Genomic DNA, 19,065 nt, shown 5'->3' with positions numbered 1-19,065 from the left:
AGTTTTTGGCAAAAAAAATATTTTTGGCACAAGTTTTTATCGCTGACTGTACATTTTTGTAAATAGTGAACTTGAAATGTCGTAAAAAGACGCAATAATAGAAAACGAGAAGGAAAGTGATTTTAGCGCTTTTAGCAATTTATTCCCTACCTAAAGGAGTTAAAATGGTTTTCATTTAAAAGTTTGTATTAATCCCCTAAAGTGGTGAAAAAAGGGTTGAAAGTTTGCACCGGGAGCAAAAATTTTCTTGTAATAGTGGACTTGAAAATCTTCTAAGGGGGTTGAGAGGTATTAAAACGAGAACATTTTTTATTTCAGTTAAGGGCTTGAAACATCATACGTTGTATTGTGACAGACAAATCTCATGCGTTGTATAATAATTACCAAATTATTAACCGTCCCTGTCCCTACTGCTATCTTTTGCTGCATAATGTTCTATGCTCATATAAAATATAATAACCACCAATATACAAATCCACGCGTACAAAGTCGCGGGCAGCAGCTAGTAGTTACATAGATGTATGTACATGGCAATTTAATAAAAAGCTTGTAAAAAACGGCCAAGTGAGAGTCGGACTCACACAAAGAGGAACTCTTATAGGACCACTTTTTATGTGATACGAGTTTACAGAAAAACTAGAATTTAAAAATCCTATAAGGTCAGAGTACCTGTATACAATAGTCTGACAGGAAGAATTCTGAAAGCCGTTGATGATGTACTGCTGAAGTCATTCAAAATGAAAGCCGCTGCCCTGTGTAACAAGTTCTCTAAAGACTTTGAAAATAATGTTAAAAATATACTAAACTTGTGTGATATTCCATTGCTCGACCAAAATACCTATCAAAACACCCCAAACCTGACACTGAAAATTAGAAAACTAAGTGAAAAAGGTATGTATAAAATTGTTAATAACTTAAATGAAAAAAAGAGTGCAGGCTATGACAGAATTAGGGCTAGAGATGTAAAGTACATAAGCAAGGAAATATCACCTGTCCTTACCCATCTTGCTAACCAATGTATTAGTAATTCAGTATATCCGGACAAATTAAAGATAGGATTAATTAGGCCAATACATAAAAAAGGGAGCTATACTGACACAGACAATTATAGGCCTATTACTATATTGCCAGTAATTGACAAAATTCTAGAAAAACACCTAGGTAAAACATTAAATGATTTCCTGTCGGGCAATGGAATATTACATGAAAAACAATTCGGTTTCCAAAAGGGGAAAAACACTACCCAATTACTAGCACAATTTACTGATGAGATTAACATGCACCTTAATGAGAAAAAACATGTCCTAGCGGTAATGATTGACTTCAGCAAAGCATTTGATACCTTAAATCTTAATAAATTATATAATAAGTTACAACAAAGCGGTATACAGGGGCCGGCTCTGAACTTGATAAAGAACTATCACACAAATAGATACAATACGGTCAGCATTGCAGGAGAGCAAAGTGAGCTGCTGCAGTCTTACCAAGGCACAGCACAAGGCTCTGTGCTCGGGCCAACCGAATACTTAGTTTATGTCAACGATATGTGCAACATATTCAGAGAGGCCTCCGTATACCAATTTGCAGATGATACTTGTCTAATAACAGCTGATACTGATATCTCAGAGGCACAACGCAGGTTGCAGCGCGAATTTGATATGTTATGCAAATGGTCCCACGATGCAGGATTAACTATCAATTACCAAAAAACTAAAATATTGCATATAAGGTCACCTTACATCAAAACCAACATAATACCCAAGATTACAGCACACAAACACTCTTGTTTGCATGGGTCAGGTTCGAGCTGCGACTGTGAGCCCCTGGACTTAGTAGAACAGCATAAATACCTTGGACTTATAATAGATAATAAATTTAATTGGAGTCCGCACATTGACCATGTATGTAAGAGACTAAGAGCTGTACTCAGTAACCTGACAATACTTAAAAACAAAATGCCATATAATACACTCCGTCTAATATACATGGCCATGGCTGACTCGGTGATAAACTATGGAATATCTAGCTATGGCAGAACCCACAAAAGTCACCTACAGCGAATATATAGTTTACAGTTAAGAATCTTAAAATCCATTGTACCACTAAAAATCAAATATAAACATAAACATAATTATGATAACTTATTCCAACATTGTAGAATAATGAATGTGTATGATAAAGTGAAACTAGCGATAGTATTAGAATATAGACATAAATTGGAAAGTCTGAATAGGTATGACAGGCCAACTAACCTTAGAGTACTGTTAAATAAAAAATATTTCAATATACCAAGTAGCAACAACTATTATGGGCAAAGAGTCTGGTCGAGTTATTTGCCACACATCTTAAATAGTCTTCCTAGAGATATAATAGATAATTTAGAAGAGGGTAAGCCCCATAAAATTAAAATCATGATAAAAAAGCACTGCCTGAATATTTAAGTTAACCTCATAATTGTTAAATATAGCATATTATACCATAGACCATACTTAGCATACAATCTATTAGAATGTAGATTAGGCTAAGTCTGTAAATAGTCTTTGTAATCTTTCTTGAAATAAACAGTTTAAATTTTTTTTTTTTTAAACCTGGTCTATCTCCGTGTTGACCTAAAGAACACAAAATTTGGTATGAAGCAATACCGTTTAGCATAAGTAGTTAAAGGAAAGGTCCGAAAGCTAAAAAATCGTAAAATTTTTCGGTGACAAACTTATATTTGCAGCTAACAACAGCAAACTTATATGTGGGAACAATGCCAAAGTTAAGTTTGTACCTCAATCCATTTATCTTTTAGGTACTTGGACACTTATTATACTTTATATTTATAACTTCAGTAGCGTTACCTAGTTAAGTATCTGAAATGCTCGGGGCGGTAAGTCAGAGTTTTTTTGTTATCTTAGAACTATACTGTCATTATTTCAAAACAGACATCTTTACAAAACATAGATTTAAATTAAACTTTTTGTTCTGGATTTAACAAGATAAATAAATAAATATTGGGGACATCTTACACAGATCGACCTAGTCCCAAACTAAGCATAGCTTGTACTATGGGTACTAGGCGACGATGTAAACATACTTATATAGATAAATACATACTTATATACATAGAAGAAAACCATGACTCAGGAACAAATATCTGTGTTCATCACACAAATAAATGCCCTTACCGGGATTCGAACCCAAGACCATCGGCTTCGCTGGCAGGGTCACTACCCACTAGGCCAACCGGTCGTCAAGACAAAGAAGACAAAGAAGATAAAGTTTGCTAACGAAATTTGGACCATGTACCGTCATAGTTAAGTTTTAGCACAGCTGACGTCAACTAAAAAGTTAATTTAAGTTCTTAATTGACAGTTCTGGTATCATAAAGGTTATCCTCAAATTTTTTCAATTTAATCAAAATTCATGCGGCGCACTTTTTATTTCAAATTTGTCGAAATCAGATGGAATGGCCCACGTATTAAGTAGATAGATGCACAAATTCATCACATGAATGTATGTTACATCTAGCTTACTGAGCACCTGAACAGCAAGCGTAAGCATTCGTCAGATCGATACCACAAAAGTAGAATGCTGAATAATAGATGGTGTACGAAAGACTAACCTGTTTCCACTCCACCTTGTCAATGACCTCGGAGCCTGGTGCGCAATTTTCCGTGACCGGTGGTCGCAGCAGCGACACATACTGCAATAAAACGGACATATTAGCCTTTCCAATATACCTATCCGGAATTTCAGAGCCCGGCAAATCAGCCAGGGTAGTTTAATAAAATTGGGTCACCCAAAGTCCCTCAAAGCAATTACACGTCGATACGAATATCGACGTTTAATTGCTTTGAGCCGGAAGGAAAGATATCTTTATTAATGAAAACAAAACAAACTATACACGTCGCTCGTTCCGTATCCGACGATGTGACTTGACCCAAAGTTTGAATGAATGAATCGTTTAGAAATTTCTATTGCATCAGTACACGGATGATGGTTTAGGGCGGTTACAGACTAGCGTTTTTTTTCTGCACGTGAAGTACGGTCGTTTCGGCGTTACGCGCTTACACGAGCGCTATATTTCGCTAGATTTGGTTTATATGCGCTTCCAAAAACGAGCTTATAGACACGTATAAAACACAAAACCGCCCTTAACCTTTTATATATGTGTATCACATTGAACCCTCTTTTAGCCAGAATCATTGCACTACTTGAGAGCAGAAGAAGTCTGAACGAACTACCATCGCTATTTTAACTGTCAAATGAAGAGTTGTAGACTAGCCTTTCAAAAGCAACAAAACCTGCCTAGTTATTTTGCTATGCTATTCTTATTACCTACTAGATCCGGGCTTCTGGCAGCTGTAGTAATAACTGTAATAAGGATAGTACTTAGGCAGCGTCTTACGTAGGCGAACAACTCATGAACGCGAAGCGATGCGGCGAGATCAATTTTCGCCACTTCGCTTCGCGTTCGCGCGTTGTGCGCCTACGTAAGACGCTAACGTAAAGCAAACTGTCTAATTTCGTTACTCTTAAAACTGTTGAGCATTTTCCGGGGCTAGCTCTCCATCTAAAGGTCACAAAAATGTAAGTGACACGTGGTCTCAGTGTGGGTCTGGTGATATATAGATCTAACCTTGCCGTGTTCTGTGCGAGACTGAGCCTTACTGCTTGTAAGTGGCAAGAAATCCCTAATTTAATATACCTACATAAATATCGTCCAATTCGTCCATCATATTTACCTCTTCACTTCATACACGACGCGTTACCGAGACAATCCAGTAAAGCCTATTCAACATTAGCATCGTCGAAATACAAACAATCAAATGTATAAGCCACCCTATTGACATATAATTATATCAATTTGAATAGGCTAATATCTTGGCTTAGTGGCTTTACGTAAAAAAGTCTATTGGGTGGATCTATGTCATATCTAAATATACTAGTTATATTGCATTACCTATGTTAAATGCAGAATCAGGCCCTCAAACCTGTCGACCTCACAAACCCCCATGGCTCCAACATTTTAAAAATGATCCGAAAATAGTCGATAACGACTTGATAACGTCTTATAAATCGACGAACACCGGTAGCATGCACAAAAAGTGTCACGTTGTGGACAGATCTCCATGGTAACGTTACGTATACATAATTTTTAAGAAAAGAAAACCGACTTCAATGGGGGATGCCGCTGAAAGTTCACTTATTGTTGATGGTGCACTCTTAGATTCCAGACAATGAAATGAATAAGACAGCATCTTTTGCCTAATTATGTAGAAAAGGAGGTAAAACGACCCACTTTTCTAGTAGCATTTCGTTTTTGTAAGGGTCACAGCTCTAACCTAACCTAACCTATTTTTCTGATAGCAGTTCTGTTCTGTGAGAATCGCAGTTCAAAACCCACCCACCCACCTAACCCACTTTTCTAGTAGCATTTCCGGGTCCGGGTCTGGGTCCGGATTCGAGTCCGGGTCCGTGTCTGGCTGTCCGGGTCCAAGTTTGGGTCAGAGTTCGGTCCGGGTCCGGGTCCGAGTTAAGGTCCATGTTCAGACCCGGGTCCGGGTCCGAGTCCGGGTCCAAGTTTAGGTCTGGGTCCATAAGGAAGAAAACAAATCGCCAAACGTGAACTATGTGTCATTGAAGAGTTCCATTCTGATCATCATCAGCAGTTCCACTTCATCAAATGTCACTTTTTTAAATGTAAATGCTGGATTTGTTGATGAAAATACAAAAATCACTATATGTATGCCTTTCACATTTGAGGAGTTCCCTCGGTTCCTCGTGGGTCTCATCATCAGAACTCGAGCTTGACAAAAATATGTCTTAAAAACTTAAGTTGCTTAACAAACATAAAGAAGAGGACAAATCGCCAAACGTAAACTATGCGTCATTAAAGAGTTCCATTATGATCATCATCAGCAGTTCCACTTCATCAAATGTCACTTTTTAAAATGATAATGCTGGATTTGTTGATAAAAATACAAAAATCACTATATGTATGCCTTTAATATTTGAGGAGTTCCCTCGATTCCTCATGGATCCCATCATCAGAACTGCTTTTTGACAAAAACGGGACCAATCTGTATGTATATACTTATAATCAAAAAAAGAATTTTCAAAATCGGTCCAGAAATGACGGAGTTGTGGAGTAACAAACATTAAAAAAAAACATACAACCGAATTGAGAACTTCCTCCTTTGAAATCTTGAAGTCGAGTCGGTTAAAAATAATGATAATTCAGTGATAATAATTCAATTCAATTCATAAACAAAAGTGCAAATTTTCATCAATGATTTCTTATGACGTTATCACGCAAAATTATCGTCCGGAAATCATAATACGTTATTTTAATAATGCTGAACGACTTCTTCGTATACGCATTTAAAATGTACTATGCTATATTATTAATCTTAGCCTTGGTCTATCGTACTCAGTTTTTAGATAACTAATGTGCTTTTGTCATCCTATACCCACCAGGAAGGAGTTCGTCGTCTTCGAACTGTTCCTCTCTAGAATACGTACTTTGTCTCTCTCCAAGCTGCGGATCATGTCCAGGTCAGTGGTGTCAGAAATACCGCCATGCACCACGAACACGCGGTTGTTGATGATGGTGCCTAGCGGCAGCCAGCGGTACACGCCCTCTATCAGCTTCAGTAGGCGCTCAGCGTTGTGCTGCGTATGATATAATCAGTTGTAGTAAGGGAAATTCTTGCACCATTGTATGGTTCAGCCTGCACTTTTGTCTAAGGCGATCCAATAGATAGAGCTGCCTTTTCCCTTTCTTTTTGGAAACAGTATATCGCGTGACTATGGCCCTTAGCTTAATTCGATCCAAGCGACATCGCCTAAGATAAAAGTACATGGTCACTGCAACGATTGACTTTAATAAGTACATGACACATGAGTTAAAATTAAAATTATAAAATTATAAATGTGTATGGCAAACAGAGCTCGATTCGTAAATATGATCTTGTTAAAGTCAAAAGTGAGTATTACTCGTACATTTAAACAGTCATAAGTTTTATTAAAATTCTAATAACATTACAATAAGAAATAGATACCGATACATCCCAAACATGTCAGTCGGCGATCCCTGTCGTGGGCCATCGTATCATCTTAAGTATTGAATTTATTCATATTATAACAAAAACTGTGTAACGGTGTCAAACATACATCAGCACTTTTCGATAACTGTGAGTTTTACACGTTTTGTAATTCAAAGTGTGTAATGGGGACAAAATTACGCAAATATGGGAGACGCATTTAATAGAAGTTCTAGAACTCTAAGGACTCCTCCTCCCGAAAGAACACCTACGAAAACGGACTCAACTTTGCCCTCTCCGGCACGCTCAGCGCAGCCCGCGTCGGTTGATGTGGTGTCGACCTCTGAAATCCAAGGTTAGCTATCTTCGATAGAGCAGTGCTTGAACGAAATATGCAGTATTGCAAATGAAGGAAAACTAAATTCGGACCAAAAGCTAAGAATATATAAAATAAGCAGGAATGTGGCAGGTGGAATGTCCCAGCTGGCCGTGCAGTACCAGGCGGATAAGCAGCAAATCTTAGTTTATAACAATGCTCATCTTAAAGCTTTATCCGAGCAGCAGAACATCCGAAAACAGATCAAGGAGCTCCAGCATAGTCTACAAGTTGCCCCTAAAATAGAGTCGAAAGTATCCTTCGCCGACAAAGTGAGAACAGCTAACAACTCATCTACATATAGTACCTACCAAGACCAATTCTATTGTAATTTACCCTGCGGAGAAGGACAAACCCAGCGAGGACACGAGAAAACTTGTACAGGACTTAATATTGTCTTCGGTTACTCATGAAATAAAACTATGAAAACGGATTATATCGCGTATATTGAATTTATAATACATCCCGACGTTTCGAACTCTTTTATAGTTTTATTTCTTGTACAGGACTTGATAAAACCCGAAGCTCTCCAACTACATGTTCGCGGAATGAGAAGGACGAAGAACGGAGGCATTATTATAAATACCGACCGAAAGGATTACCTAGAAAAGTTAAAAGCATCACACCAACTTCAAAAATCAGGATTAAAATTGGAAGAAACTACAAAAAGGAGACCCAAAATTATCTTGGTAGGCGTTCCTACAAAATCAAAGAAAACGAGGTATTTGAATGCATTTATGAACAAAATATTGCAGACAGCATCTAAATATTTCTAGGGAAACTTTCATAAGCTTAATCAAACTAAGCCATAAATCTGGCATAAAGGACCTAGCCACGTATATTAGAGTGCTCAGCCGAAGTAAGAAAACTACTCATTCAGCACATGAGCGCGTATTTAATAACTGGACTTCCTTCCCTGCACGAGATTACACTCTTGGCCAGATGTTACAAATGTCAGCTCCTTCTCACTCTGCCAAGTACTTCAGGGAAGCTGAATCCACATGCAGTCACTGTGGATTATCGGAACACACCATCAAGGAATGCACAAATCTGTCTGAACCTCCGAAATGCGCTACGTGTCTGCGCTTCAAAAAACCATTGGACCACAAAACTGGAGATGAGCAGTGCCCAGCGAAAAAAGTGCCCAAATAAGATATTTAAATAACATAGACTATGAGGGCGCCTAACACGCCTCACTAATTATCTCTAAAAAAACTACCTATTTTGTTGTTTATATTAAAGATGAAACGTTTAATTCACAATTTTTACTGTTTTTTCTCAATAAGCACCTAACATACACTTCATTGACCCACTAACACGAAATACGTAAGATACAAGTATTAAGTTACTTAGTTTAGGTATTGATGTAAAATATGTTAGAGCCTGTGCTGTGTTTACAACATAAAAGTAAACATATAATATAAGATCTTATAATTAAAAATTGTACTGTTACAATTTTTGATTATAGGATCTTATATTTTATGTTTACTTTTCTAAACCATGTTTGTAGATTTATAGTATTTAAGTACTATTTAAGCTTATTATGATTGTTTTAATTTTTAGATATTTTTCAATAAAATAAAATTTTATCATGTCGCGCTAGTCGTCCTTCCGAATCCCACAGGGCTTAGTCTTAGTACAGCGCTGCTAACTGCGCTGTTGCGCTGTTGACTAATCAAACCATGAGTTACGTTTATCCTTATCCCTCTTTTACGCATCAGTAATTCAGTATTCATACTGTTGAGGGATTAAGTAGTTGTCTGTTTGCTTGACTTGCGATGAGTTTAGGGCATAATAAAAGTACCTATTAACTTAAAGTGGAATTAATCGAATTTAAACTGTTGTGAGACGTGAGGCTCTCCGAAACATGTCGCGCGAGTGACTAAAACAAGTGCGTCTAAACCGTAATAGTATTTAATACAATCGTGATTTAATAGAGAGCTTTTCAGTCGAGTACCTTGTTTAAGCAACGAAGCTTGCTGAGTTGCTTAAGTTATGGTACGAGATTGAAAAGCTTGATTATATATTATATCACTATTATATACAATACTTTTTCTACGAGAAAAAAAAATATACTTTCAACTCTTCAATCTTATAGGTAAACAAACCAAAAGTATACAGCTTAGTTAAGGTACGAGATTGAAAAGCTTGATTATATCACTATTGTATACAATACTTTTTCAACGAGACAAAAAAAATACTTTCAACTAGTAGAATCATATAGGTAAATAAACCAAAAGTATACAGCTAAGATACGCGAGCTGCCGCAGCCCGCGATACCTTCATACTTGTACGCGCCCCGGCCGACGGGCCCGGCGCCCCCGGCGGGTTGGTCAACGACACCTCCTCGTAACTCATGAGGCCCTGGTACCTGCTCCTTGCTAAATTCAATTTTAAGACAGTTTTTTTCTCGATTTTGGCCACCGAGACTAACAAGCAACGCTAAGCGGTTTTCCTAGGGTATGGATGTTGCAATATGTGTCACATGCGCGTTTCTGACTTATGAGGCAATTGTTTCTACAACATAAAATAAAATGTTTTTGTTGGCCAACCAATCACAAAGCAGATGCGACGCAGCAGCGTGTTTAAGTTGGCTAATTTGCATTGAATCGAGTCTCCTTAAACAAGAAATATTTTATCGAAATGTATGAAGTTTTATTTTCAAAATTTTTATAATTTACGAAACCGTATCGATCAAATTCTCATGCTTGAGTCGGAAGTGCCATAGACTATCCAACGTTGAAAAAAGAGTAAGGTTGTTGCATAATGAAGTTGTAATACACAGCAGATTATGCTCGACGAGTAGAAATAGTTATTTGTGCAACAAGAGAGGAAAGATGGTTTTTCTTGCGAGTGTTTATTTTGAGTCCCGAGAAAGCGAAAGATTCTTTAATTGAATCACGAGCGAAGCAAGTGATTCTAAGTTAGAATCTTGAGCGTAGCGAGGGACTCAAAAACACGAGATGTAGAATAACTTTGCTCTCGTGTTGCACACATAATTTTTCACCTCAGTAGTGAGAACATATTAAAGGTTAAAATGTATTTCGAATTACACAGAATAATATAGAAACAAAAAAAAATTGTAATAAAAGTATGAAGTATTTCGAATTACACAGAATAATATAGAAACAAAAAAAATTGTAATAAAAGTATGAAGTGGCAGTTCCTGGCCTTCACTAAATTAAAAAGCTACTTTCTTCACTCCCTGGAATCAGGAAAGTCGCACTTTCCTCACTCCAGGAAGTGACGAAAGTAGGCTTGTTCAAGCTGATGAGGTAAAAAAATTACTTAAGGTGGTTCGATTTTCATACAAAATTCAATCTGCTTTAATTAAGGCACTACACACTATTACTACAGAAATATTTGCTCATTTATCTACTTTCGAATATTCGTTTGCGCTAAATTAATAGAAAAACTTTGTTTCATACAGAAATCATACATAAATCAACGTAATTTTTTCATCAATTTTACGTATGTGTGTGTCACAAATGTCGTGTACAAATACGTTGCGTGCGGCGTTGCCACTCTATGACGTTGGCGACGTTGCCTGGCCGACCTGGCAGGATTTGCAGTGCCGTCATGTTTAGTGCATTTTTATTTGACAGTGTTGACACTGACACATAGGGTCATGTTTATTGTGACATCAATTTGTTTGTATAAATTGAAAATGATAGCAACGTCTAAATCAAGTTACAAAAATCATCGGTGTTCTGGTCCGCGAAAATCCAGAAAAAATCAGACTCAATTGAAGCGGAATTCATGATGGTGAAGTTTCGTGCCGATCTTTTTAGAAAATAATTCTCACTTCTTCCGTAATGGTAGATATAAGCAGTGAACAATACCTATATAATGTAATTATTACTGTTTTGGTTGCCGAATAGTCAATGTGTCACTAACTCTAGGTTTTTTTAGGTATTGTGCAAAATGAAGAGGCATTCTTGGAAATAAAATGTTTTCCTTCATTAGCCAGAAAAAATCAGGACATCCTCACTGCAATAAAGTATAATAAAACATTTCCTCTTCTTTCTTCCTATAACATTAGAGATTTTGTGCTATCATGATATTAATTTTCTTTCAGGTACAGGGACAACTACGGATAACAAATATGAAAAAATGTTATTTCATTTGTTGTGTGAATCCATCTACACCAACAAGACATCCACTGCTGGACATAGGCCTCCCCAGGGATCTCCACAACGACTGGTCTTGCAAGACCGGCCAAAATATCGAGAAATAAATAATATAAATAAACATGATAAATATCCCGTTTTCTATAATAGTTATAATTAGAAGGCCATGCAATGTACCAACTCACTGTACCTACTTGAATCAAAAAAAATATATAAAAAAAGTTTTAATTTTATTTTACAATTACTACTTTATTATTAGTACATTACGATACAAGTGCGAAAAGTAGGAAATTGGCAACGAGTGGCGATAAATTGAAACACGACCGAAGGAAGTGTTTTAATCGACACAAGTTGCGAATTACCTTTTCGCACGTGTATTGTACAACGTTTTACAATACATAATTATGGCCCTTTACATTTTCGACATATGCACGTATTGTACTAATTACCGCACTAGGGCGGTAACGTATATGTAGCACCATATGTACTAAAAAGTATTTTACAGTACATATGGTGCAACTTTCTCGCCCTAGTGCGTAAAGAGCACTTTTCATGCATATGTCGAAAGTTTGAAGGGCCATATGTACTGTAAAACGTTGTACGATACACGTGCGAATAGGTAATTCGCAACTCGTGTCGATTTAAAACACTCTGCGGTCGTGTTTTAATCTGTAGCCACTCGTTTCGAATTTTCTCTTTTCCGCACTTGTATCGTAAATAACTATTTCAAACTGCAAGGGTACGATGATAGATCTCAATTCAATATAATTTTGCAACATTTGGCATTATTAGGTTATGAATTGTATGGAGATGAAATCTATCATCGAAGTACCCTTTCAGTTTGAAAAATACTATAGAGGCTGGGCAGTAAGGGATTGCTTTACTTGTAGAACTATATTTAGCGCTTTAAAAAAAACTGATACCTGACACTTACAAACCTGGACTTCCTTGGGCTAGTGCTACTAAGAATCGTCAGTATTCTCCATCCTTTCTGAGTTGGAAGAACCCAAAAAGGTGAGACTTGTGAAAGTCAGGTTTTCAATATATGTGGCGTTTTCAACCAAACGGGTACCTACTTATTGTTGTCATATTTCCATAAAGCTTCAAAATGAAATCAATCTAATCGACAACCGACAATGTGGTACCTTTTAGTTCAAAACGTCACATATTTTTATAAAACGTTATAAACTAATTTATTAATAATACTGAATATCTGGGAGAAAAAGAAAACATAAGTAAAAACTCAAAATGCTCGTTTTCCCAGAGATAAGACCTAGCTCGATCGAACCCCTTACAGCAAATTTCATCGAAATCATTAGAGCCGTTTCCGATATCACTGAAATATATTTCGGTTATATCGGAATCGGACAAGAATTCGAAGACTAAAAGGTATAAGAAACATAACACAAAAAGGACAAAAAAAAGTACCCCTGACGTACCAGTCTCGAACCCGAATCCTCTGGCACGTATTTCCACGAACATACCGCAACGCCATTGCAGCATACTTACACTGCATGAAATTGTCTACTACAAGCATCACGGAAACACTGTTTGCATGTGTGAGTAATAGTAGGAAATAGCATGACAGAAACACTCTGTCGACTTTAAAAGTGTTTTTTGCACTAATGAAGTATTCAATGTTTATTATAATAGTTCAATATTTATGTAAAGAGTGCGCTAAACATACTTTTAAGTATACAGATACCAACACTATTCCACAAAAAAATAAAACCTGAAAATTTGCGAAAGTGACGCCATCTAGCGGGGTTTAAGCTTTGGGTAACCTAGTCGAACCACCTTAAATTGGAATTGTTGATGTGCAAAGTATGGTTTGCGACTAACGCGTTATACAATTTTAACCAGCTGGAATCGTTTTGTTTAGATGAGCACTCGGATTGGTCCCATAAAACTTATAAATTGAATATGTGACCGAAGCAATTTTACGCAACAGGAACGGTACAATGAACTGTTAAACGCGCCTTTATTTCCATTTTCGTAAAATGAAATGTATTTACGCGCTGTTCTGAAAACGGTCCATTTGTAGATTAGTATTCGCAGCTGCTGAAAACACTAAATAAGTACTCCAAGTAAACTACTAGCCACAAAAGAACAATGCACTCGAACGTGGGAGGTTAAATTGAGTTGCCGCAATCCCCAGGCGGATTTTAGTATCCCGAGCACTTATCAGTATAAAAATGTTACATAACTACATATATTTTATAAGAAAAATATTTTTAATACAGTTGCTCAAAAAGTGCTACTTTACGTAGCTGTTTAGCGTGCGGTAAGTTGGTTTTCGCGAACTAGTGCTTTTTACTTCTGAATTATTATTTTTTTATACTTGTTCCAATTCATGACTATACTTATTGATGAGTGTTAATATTAGGTTTAGGTTTAAGATCATTTATTCTCATAAGATATTAGTTTTCTTTAAACGTCGTAATCAACATAAAACCCTACTGTTAATGTAAGAATACGGAAAATATATATTTCATAATTTATTACTTACCTCTTCATCATTATAACACGTTTATTTTTTAATGTTGAATATTGAAAAACAGTTCTTAATAATATTGTCTTCGGTTTTATTTCATGAGTTCTTAATAAGTTGTCTGAAGGGAACGGAACGCCTGTCAAAGAAGAGGCGTTTTTTCTTACTGCAAGCATGTTTTAAGTTCCCAAAGGCAACATTCGATATTGTTTTTATAAATGTACGATACACAAATGATCGTAAATAACCATACCTACTTAGGTAATAATAGTACAATGTTTTATATTTAAAATTGTTTCTGTCTTATAGAACATGCACTGAAAAAAAAACTTTCATTGAAGTGGGTTCAATAATAATAACAAAATCCATTCTAGTCGAATAAAAACTAACTTACCTACTTACTCCGTTGGCTCAGCGACCCAAAAAGGGAACTTGGCCTCCGACACACAAGACAGCGCCACTTTTCTCGATCCTGTGCGACCTCTCGCCAATTGGTGACAATGGTGACTCGAAGTTCGCGCAGATCCGCCTCCACCCTGTCGCACCAACGATACCTAGGGCGTCCAATAGGACGTCTTCTTACTGGGCGGCCCAGGTATACTCTTTTCACGTTCCGATCCTCATCCATTCTCTCAAGATGGCCCTGGTGATGGTCTCTCCCATGATGTTAGTTTCAGCAAAGAGGATATAATAAGATAGAGCGGTACTGTCATAGTAAATTTTGTAACCGCTGTAAATTCACTGCCATCTATCGACATACTTTAAAACTAAAAATGAAGATTTATAAAAATACGTTAAAATGTATTTAAATATGGATAAATGATTTTTTTATTTGCATTAATTATTTTTATATGATTTTGACCCATATTCTAACTAAACAAAACTAGTGGCGCCCTCTGATCGAGAATCAAATTTTCGTGATTTTCGAGGCACGTTTTTTCCTTAGACTGTATCCATCTATTACGGAGTTATATCTATCTTTGGTTTCAGCCACTAGGTCTTCAATGTCATGGTTCCTAAGGACTGTCCAGCTTCCATCCGGTCTTATTTTGGGGCCCAGTATCTTACGAAGGATCTTCCTCTCGGCCACTAGCACTAAAAAAACACCCCTTCATAATTTCGAGTTCCTTACTTGTTATTTTTCTTGTCTTTTCGCAATTGTATTAAAAAACGTCGTTCGATACACGTAATTCTTTACTCGTCCCGAGTCTTGATATCTCGGTACTCGTGAAGCAATGACATACTTTCCGCACTAGCATCGAAATGTACTATTAAAGTACTTATAGGTAGGGGACTGGGGTATAGGCTTTCGAGATTTACTCATGGCAACAAGACTCGGCAAGACTCGGGACGAGTGAAGCTTCGGTCGCATATTCAATTTATAAGTTTTATGGGACCAATCCGAGTGCTCATCTAAACAAAACGATTCCAGCTGTTTAAAATTGTATAACGCGTTAGACGCAAACCATATTTTATACTTTGCACATCAACAATTACAATTTAAATAATTTTACGGTTTAGACGCACTTGTTTTAGTCACTCGCGCGACATGTTTCGGAGAGCCTCACGTCTCACAACAGTTTAAATTCGATTAATTCCACTTTAAGTTAATAGGTACTATTATTAGTTATAGATTAAAATATTATTCAAGTTGTCTGTACAAACTGTAAAAATTGTTCATGACATATGGTCGTGTATGTTTTAGATAGGTATACAGATAACTGAGGTATACTACTCACCCGATATTTCTGATGCACCTCTTTTATAAAACCATACCTGCGAAATATATAATAATAACGTTAACCTTGTCTATATATCCGTAATAACAATTAAGACGAAAGTGGAGGAACCTCGCGAAATCGCCTTTTCATACAAAGGTAGTCATTATTTTCCTCTCTGGATACTAACATTATTGAAATAATTTTGACACAGTTTGTTGTATATCAACCACAGCTATGCGGACGTTCGATTCCTTTCGACTTGTTAATTATTATAAGTTAGCATTTCTTTTTACATTAATCTAAAAATCGAAAAAAAGTCAAACGTTCCCTACGTTCCAACTTAGGGGCATAGCTATGGTTAATATACATAAAATTATGTAAAAATATTTTCCATAATGTCAATATCAAAAGAGAAAAATGGGGACTACGTTTGTATGGAGAAGCGGCAATCCTATTAAAAAAAACTATCGGTTATGAAATGAAATGACTTATGATACATATTACATAATATGCCTAACCAACGTACTATGACGTCTCTCACCCCTTTACTACTTTACTATCGTAACAGCAGCCTACCCTGCGCGGGTCGGGGGGGTGTACGGGAACTGAATTACTGAACAAATCAATATTAAATGACACTTACTTATCTATGCTTATCTCCTAAACTATTTAATCGTTTCCAGTTTTGTATGTAAAAATATAGCCCGCTTATTTTATATCGTTTTTGTAGCAGTTAAAAAAGGAGTGAAACGATAGAATTTCTCTGATTTAATATTTCTGAAAAAATCCGATGGCTATGAGTTTACCTTTAGGTACTTTTAGAATTATTGGCAGCGTTTTTTTTCTAATCTTAACAAGTAACGTTTTTCGCGAAACATGACATTTTGGTACGTAAAAACGAAAAAAAGTTCTGTTCTTGAATCTGATTTCATTATAAAACCAGAACAAATTAATAAGCCTTGCGGTAGTAAAGGATATCGCGGGTTCATACCCCGACTTGTACCAATAGTTTTGTGCAATTTAAGTAGGTACAAAATACCCACCATCAGCCGCTAGCAGTCGCTTTTCGGTAAAAGAAAACATTATGAAGGTAGCCAAGGGAGAGCAAACCTAACAGCTGGCTATCAGCAAGATTTTATGACATGAAAAGAAACAAAACAGGGTTTTAAAAAATGACAAGGAAATAAACATATAAAATAAAATAGACTAAAAACCTACATGGAGACGTTAACATTGCCAGACTATTTTCAATAAAAGACTTGTAACCTATAATTGCTATTTGCTGTCTTAGGGTAGATTGCAGGTTATAAGCCTCTATAAATCCTCTAGAAATCCGAAAACTGTTAAATGTTGAGTCTCATTACTAAAAGAAGTTGCCTCATTACTAGAAAAAGTATCACCTTTGGTTCATAATCAAGTCTTCGTGGTTGCCGCGGTTGAGGTACACCCCTCCAGGAAACGCCAGCATGCAGGCCAGCAGCAACAGAAACACCTCCAAGCCCTTCTTTCCTCGGTCTACAAAGTCCCCGTTGAATATGTAAGGATTCTCCGGCGAAGGTAATCCATTCTGTATAACGAAATTCACAAACTTTTTATCAACTCTATAAACAAGCTAATTTATTCAAGTGATAATCAATATTTTTAAATTGCTCAGACAATATTCATTAGACGGTAAAACTTTTTATTTATTATTGCAATTATTTTCTAACAAAAACACCCTGCAATGGATTTACAGCCTTCATGATAAGACAAGAGATGAGAGGGAAGTTGGAACAGACCGACCCGGGGCTCGATTCCAACTTACAAATCGATATCAGTTTGAACATCATAGCACATGCACATCACTGCTTACACAACCCTAGCAATAACTGCAAATGCGAAACACTTGAACTTGTCAAACACCACACCTATCTAGGCCTAGTTATAGATAATAACTTCAATTGGGGACCACACATAGATCACATATGTTCAAAACTTAGATCCGTCATGGCCAACTTATCATTGCTTAAATACAAACTCCCATATAATACACTACGTATGCTATACTTATCACTCGCCGACTCAATTATATGTTATGGTATCACAAGCTACGGGCGGACATTCAAAACCTACTTGAAACAAATCTATAACCTACAATCAGCACTTTTAAAAACAATTGTACCAAATAAAATTAAAGGAAAGTATAAAAATGATAAAAAGGGTCTATTTAAACATTGCAAAGTTATTAACGTTTTTGATAGGTTTTGCTTGTCCTTAGTTACAGAGGAGTGTGGAATTATACCATCATTAGATAAAAATACTCGCTCCAGTAATTTGCGTACCTTAGATTATCTACCTGCATATACAACTCCAAAAAGTAACAATGTATACGGTAAAAGAGTAACTGACTTTCTACTCCCATGTATACTAAACACCTTACCTAAAAATGTACTGTATGATCTCATTAACATTGTTGAAAACCACGGCAGATGTATGCCAAGACTAAAAAAATACTACCTAAGTCTAGAGTAATGTATAAAATAGATGCAGAGATTTGATGTGTATAGATTAGTTTTACATATATATAATAGTATAATATAATTATATACCTAATAGTATTAAGCAAACGCGGATCGGACCGCGCGAACTCGCCAACTATTACATAAACCAAAGAGGTTTACAATAGTGGCATACTGGCAAAAGTTGTATGAATATTTAAAGTGAATAAATAAATTAAAAAAAAAAAAAAAAAAAAACTAAACTCGGCTAAAAAGCATGACCTGGAAAGGCAGATTATCTTGGGCCAAATGGATGGCAAGCGTGCGCGAGGAAAAGTACCCACGAGATATGGCTTATGACCGCACACTATGGAGACGGAGCATACATGGTCGCGATCCTCAGTAATGAGGGACCGAGGAAGAAGAAGAAGAAAATTGGCTAGTGGATCGCGCGTGTATGTATGACGCTAAATTGGCGGCCAAGACTCCTTTGCATTTATTGTAATAAAGTTATCAGATCTCAGCAAAAGCCAAGCCCTTAAGCCCTGACTTTACTAACGGTAGGGCAGCACCTTGATTTAAAAACCATGGCTTGGCCTTTTCACGTAATTGTAGACATTGTAGTCTCATTAAAAGTCTTGTCTTGAGTTCTGTAGATTGCTAAATTTTTCAACAGATATTAATTGCTGATACATGCCTTCGATGAGAATGAATTAACTTATCTCAGATCAAATTATTATTCAAATATTTATACTTACAAAATAAATTAAACTAGTGGCTCTATGAGATGTAGACCTCGCGATGGCTTTGCCGTTTAGAATAAATTAAAATGACAAAAA

General features: G+C 36.4%; 1 protein-coding gene and 1 long non-coding RNA gene across 3 annotated transcripts in view; one reads left to right on the top strand and one right to left on the bottom strand.

The window, feature by feature from the left end:
- The window catches only part of LOC134741408 (serine/threonine-protein phosphatase rdgC), a 152,668-nt gene that overhangs the window by 30,201 nt on the left and 103,402 nt on the right, over positions 1–19,065 (bottom strand). For both annotated transcript variants that reach the window (XM_063674178.1, XM_063674179.1), the window contains exons 7-10: positions 17,150–17,316; positions 15,768–15,804; positions 6,511–6,660; positions 3,608–3,688 (exon numbers count right to left, since the gene is read on the bottom strand). In XM_063674178.1, coding sequence (XP_063530248.1) covers positions 3,608–3,688; positions 6,511–6,660; positions 15,768–15,804; positions 17,150–17,316 — 435 coding nt within the window. The remainder of the gene's footprint in view (positions 1–3,607; positions 3,689–6,510; positions 6,661–15,767; positions 15,805–17,149; positions 17,317–19,065) is intronic.
- Positions 1–19,065, top strand: part of LOC134741418 (uncharacterized) — a 233,174-nt gene that overhangs the window by 129,922 nt on the left and 84,187 nt on the right. The gene's annotated exons all lie outside the window — the stretch shown is intronic.

Source organism: Cydia strobilella, chromosome 5 (genome assembly GCF_947568885.1).
Source record: "Cydia strobilella chromosome 5, ilCydStro3.1, whole genome shotgun sequence".
Taxonomy (NCBI): Eukaryota; Metazoa; Arthropoda; class Insecta; order Lepidoptera; family Tortricidae; genus Cydia; species Cydia strobilella.
Note: the sequence above shows the minus strand (reverse complement) of the source record. Positions and strands in the feature narration are given on the sequence as shown.